At 34.5% G+C, this 4,573-nt stretch overlaps 1 protein-coding gene across 1 annotated transcript; it reads right to left on the bottom strand.

The window, feature by feature from the left end:
* Positions 1 to 907: 907 nt before the first annotated feature.
* LOC104225654 (uncharacterized) lies at positions 908 to 2,957 on the bottom strand. Its single transcript, XM_009777499.2, has 2 exons — positions 1,892 to 2,957; positions 908 to 1,401 (listed from the first exon to the last, which is right to left on the bottom strand). The coding sequence occupies exons 1-2, from the start codon at positions 2,381 to 2,383 to the stop codon at positions 1,336 to 1,338; spliced, it is 558 nt and encodes a 185-aa protein (XP_009775801.1). The 5' UTR covers positions 2,384 to 2,957; the 3' UTR covers positions 908 to 1,335.
* Between the last annotated feature and the right edge of the window lie 1,616 nt (positions 2,958 to 4,573).

The following is a 4,573-nucleotide window of genomic DNA, read 5'->3' as shown; positions in this document are numbered from 1 at the left end:
GGACAGCACAAAACAACTTGACGTAAGTCAATATATTAGTTTAATACCAAACAAAGCATGGGGATGCTGTGACAACAAAATGATTGTCAGAAAAGTTCGTGCTCATCCCCTGTTGCCACAGAGCTTTTCCCAATCAAAACATACAAAGAGTAAGTGGAAAACCAACCTGTCAAATTTTAGCTTCATCAATTAATTCAATAAAAAGACTTGAGACAAAAGACAAAAATGCTTTCCAAGACTACTACTACTAAGTACTAAATATACTACCAGTACTATAATTAACCAAGATAGCCAAATTATACCTAATTAACTGGTACACCACACATCCACAAATGCCTTAGGTTAGAAGTATAACCTAGTATACAGATTCCAAGCCAACCATACATCGAGATGCCCTCTTTTAGTGAATAGGAAATCTCCCTCTTATTATATTGATTAGACAGAGAGAGAGACACATGAAACTATGTTTTCTCCTAAGATTTGGAGGTCGTATAACCATTTAGTCAGAGACCACATACATATAAAACAAATATTCTTGTAACTCAAAAGCTTGGACCAGACTTTTTCTACAGATTGCAGTGCCAAGTGCCAACCACAGTTTGCTCTTTATCCAACTGGCCTATCCAGCACAACCTTTTCACTTTTTGATTAAATATGCCCACGGCATTACATATTTAATTTTAGACAACTGTCCAACAAGAGAGGGAATTTATTTATTTAAAAAGAAAGCTGCATGTGCCAATTTGTTAAGTAATGTTACTAGTATTATAGTATTTGTCTAATTTCTCTGAATTATTTCCTTCAAATTCCAGCAACTGCAGTTAATGTCCTCTAACATACTCAGCCCCTATGCAAAGCAAAATCACAATCATCACAGGTACAGAGACAAAAATGATACTCAGTAGTATACATAAAGAAAGAAAGCAAATTTATTTCCATTGTTCCATGTTCTATATCTCCAACTGCAAAAAGTGAATTCCTAACAGCAATATTTATGTCCACATTCATAAACGAATCCAACAAAGAAAAGAAACCTTTTTATATTCCCTCCCACCAGCCTCCAAATTCATTGTGAGATGCCCAATAATGGCATATCAGATCATTCTATAGCTCAACTCCTCTGATGATTGTCTCGTATGCTCATTACTATTTTTGCAACTATACAAGAAACCGCAACTGAAACAGCACAATCTGTTTGAAGTACATGAGAGATCTTGCGAAACCAAACTGAAACCATCTTCAAACATTTACAATAGAAGGAATGACTGACAACGGAACGACGACTTGATTGAGCTATTGTGCTATACTGAATGAACCATCTTGAACTGCTTATTTCTACAATATAGCCTTCCTCCCGATATTGCCCTGATCAAACTTGTATCGAAGCTCCTCTGATTGACTCTGCTCAACAAATGGCCATTCCAATAATTAATAGGAGTAAACAAACAGTGGACACTTTCACAAAATAAACATCAAAATGCAGAAGCAGATATCATATATACTACTTAAAGAACATTATGTGAACATTTCATTATCTTCAAAATATTTATATACAACATCCAAATTGAACAAGAAAAGGCCAGTGCTTGCAATAATCTGCCAGCAATTTGTTCAAATACTAGTACTGCAATTTGGACAACAAATGAGGCAGCTACCAAATAATGCAAAGAACTATAAACTTGAGTAAAATAACCAAGCTTAGATTCAACAATCCATTTGGGGAATAAATGTTTCAGAGACAAGTTCAAACCTTGGCCCAAGTTCCTGAGTTACAGGGACTTACATCTGTAGCCAAATTACTGTCTTCAATTTTTCCAAACAAAATAAGCAAAAGAAACTCGAGCAGAAAATGGTCAACATAGAAAAGAACCAATCCAGAAAGAGAAAAGACCTTAGAAACAGCGTCAGCTATGTGCATGTCATCCTGAAGATCCATGAGTTGAACAACAGTACAATCCCTAGGAGTCTCAAATGAAGACAAAGAGAATTGCTTAGATACAACGCCAACGTTGAAGTAAATCAATCCAGAACTGGGTATATCAACCCGAATATCCTTCACTGGAAACCATAGAAACAAATCTTGAGCCTCAATTCCTGAAAGTGCATGGATCTGTCCATAACTTATTGTACCCGATACATTCCTATCATAGTGAAATTCATTCTCGAATTTGGCATTGCAAGCTTGATCCAAATGGACCACAAATTTCCCCGAATTGTCTAATGTGAAATTCTTCACACCCTTTGGAAGTAAACCCCTTGGCAATCCATGGGATTCAAGAACTTCGTATATTGATGATTCTGCAGTTGATAATACTGCAAAAATTGAACATAACAGAAGAAGAAACATCGCAGAAAATTGACCAAGACAAAAATGTTGCAGCATCTTGGTGTTCTTAAAATTGGTCGTGTTAAAACATAGGAAAAAGAAAAAGTTTTGAACTTTTTAAAGGGAACAAGAAATTTAGGGTTTAAGAATAGGGTTTGAAGGAGAGAGAAAAATGGTGGAGGCAAAGATTGAATTGTGAGAGGAGAAGAGGAGGAGGAAGAAGAAGGAGGGGCTAAGGCAAATATTGCCAGCAGGAATACAGAGGGGATTAGGAGAATGATCAATTATTGGTGGTAAGCATGGGGCCCATTTTAGCTAGGGTTTTTATCCTATGCATTCTAGTTTCCCGAGTCACAGGTACAACCATCTCGAATTGAGGTAGTAGTATTTTTTTCATGTAACGAAATATCTGTTGGCACGTGTAAGGATTCGGTTGGCACGAGCGAAGTGAATTGGAAAACGGCGCAAGGAGGTGGAGGAAAAAAAAGAGAGGCACAAGTGATATGCATGGAAATTGAGCGATAAGTACGAGACGAGACAATGTGTGGAACGGCGCACTTTGTGCTATAAATTCATTTTTTGAATTTGAGAAATTGCTAAAATCGCGCATGTGAATGGTGAGAAAAGAAAGTATACATGGGACTTGGGAGAGAGGGAAACTAGGCGATATATTCTCTACTTATAGTTGACAAACTTATTTGGATACTCGTAATATTTCACTAAACATACATAATTTTGAATTAGATAAAGTATATCATATACGTTTAACACCTGCCATTTCGTCCATGAATTTTCAATACTTTGCTTTACAAAATTTCAAATAGGTGTTTGTTTATGTTTTTCAAAAGTTACTAGTATATTAGTTTTTTTTTTGTGCAAACAATATGTTTTGTAGTTACGATTCCAGGATGTTCTTTTAAAACAGTTCTAAAAAAATAAATTTTACTGACACAACACTCGTAGATTCTTCTTAATAAATAAAAAATAATACAATCATCTAAACTGTAGTGTTTTTGTTTTCATAAACTTTTATATTGTTGCAAATAAGAGTGGCAGGAAAATAATTAGGGTGATTGATTGACAAGAGCGCGCGTCCCGGTTAGGAATGTCAAGATATGTTGAACTTGCATCCACCAAAGGCTACGGGGAGTAATATATAGTCATTTGATACATGTGATAAGGAATAACTTTATCTTATGTTTAGTTTGAAGTATTAGCTAATTCGGGAATAACTTTTACATTAAAATAGCGTGATTAGTTATTCCATATGGAAAATAGTCTAACTAATCCAATGAGATATTACACCACATCGGATATTCCACCATTGTACCAAACAATCCCTAAGTATTTATTTATTTTTAATTCAATATTTTAAGTTTGAGCTATGTATAAAAAATCGACTTTGTTAGAGATCGTTTAATCTTAAAATGGGACTTTTATGTGCGAATCCAATTTAGTCGATCCCCAAAATAAGTATCGGATATCAAATTGAAGGAAAACCAAATAAAAATTCCTAAACTGGAAATTGAACGTGGAGGGGTTGGGCAAGAATAGTATAAGAAGAATCAAAAAGTGTATTATTTTCTGTATAATGTGAATGAATGTGTAGAGAAAACAAGGCATGTGAATGGTGGGGAAGTGTTAGGCTGGAATTGTGCTAATCAATAATCATGATTCTTTGTCCCTAAATATGTTTGATCTAACGTACCCAGGCCACTTGCTTTGTTTTTTCCTATATCTCATAATAACTACTATTCCTTTTTGAGAAAAATAATTCAGTTGGCTTATGGTATTATATAAATATAGTAATATTGTACTTTCATTGTGACTAACAGAGCTTGCTTTTACGGCCTATGGGTATTTTAATTTGGTCAAGAGGGCTAGCCAACTACTCTATACCTACATCCCACCTACATTAAAGGGCCGTTAGAACTCTTTTTTTTTTTTTTCTTTTTTCAAAAATTTTTTTTAAAAAAATTGTTTCCAAAAAGAAGGATCTAAGCTTGGAAAGAAGGATTTATGGCGAGGTTTGTGTATTCGACTGAACTCACTGTTTTCGCTTTGAACTCTGTTTATATATGCAAAAACAAAACTTTAAATGTAATAAATTTACTCATTCTAATCTATTGAATCTAAATTCAAGAGTCGGTTCTAAGTACAATTAAAAGTGTTCATTTTGTTGATTTAGAAGTATTTCACATAGTACCATGGTGACCATGTCCATCTATACATAATTAACCTTATTAA

Source organism: Nicotiana sylvestris, chromosome 9 (genome assembly GCF_000393655.2).
Source record: "Nicotiana sylvestris chromosome 9, ASM39365v2, whole genome shotgun sequence".
Taxonomy (NCBI): Eukaryota; Viridiplantae; Streptophyta; class Magnoliopsida; order Solanales; family Solanaceae; genus Nicotiana; species Nicotiana sylvestris.
Note: the sequence above shows the minus strand (reverse complement) of the source record. Positions and strands in the feature narration are given on the sequence as shown.

Coding starts and splice junctions, on each gene's coding strand:
- LOC104225654 (XM_009777499.2), bottom strand. CDS start 2,383: ATGCTGCAACATTTTTGTCTTGGTCAATTTTCTGCGATGTTTCTTCTT. Junction 1,402..1,891: donor TAGCTGACGCTGTTTCTAAG/GTCTTTTCTCTT, acceptor TTTGTTGAGCAG/AGTCAATCAGAGGAGCTTCG.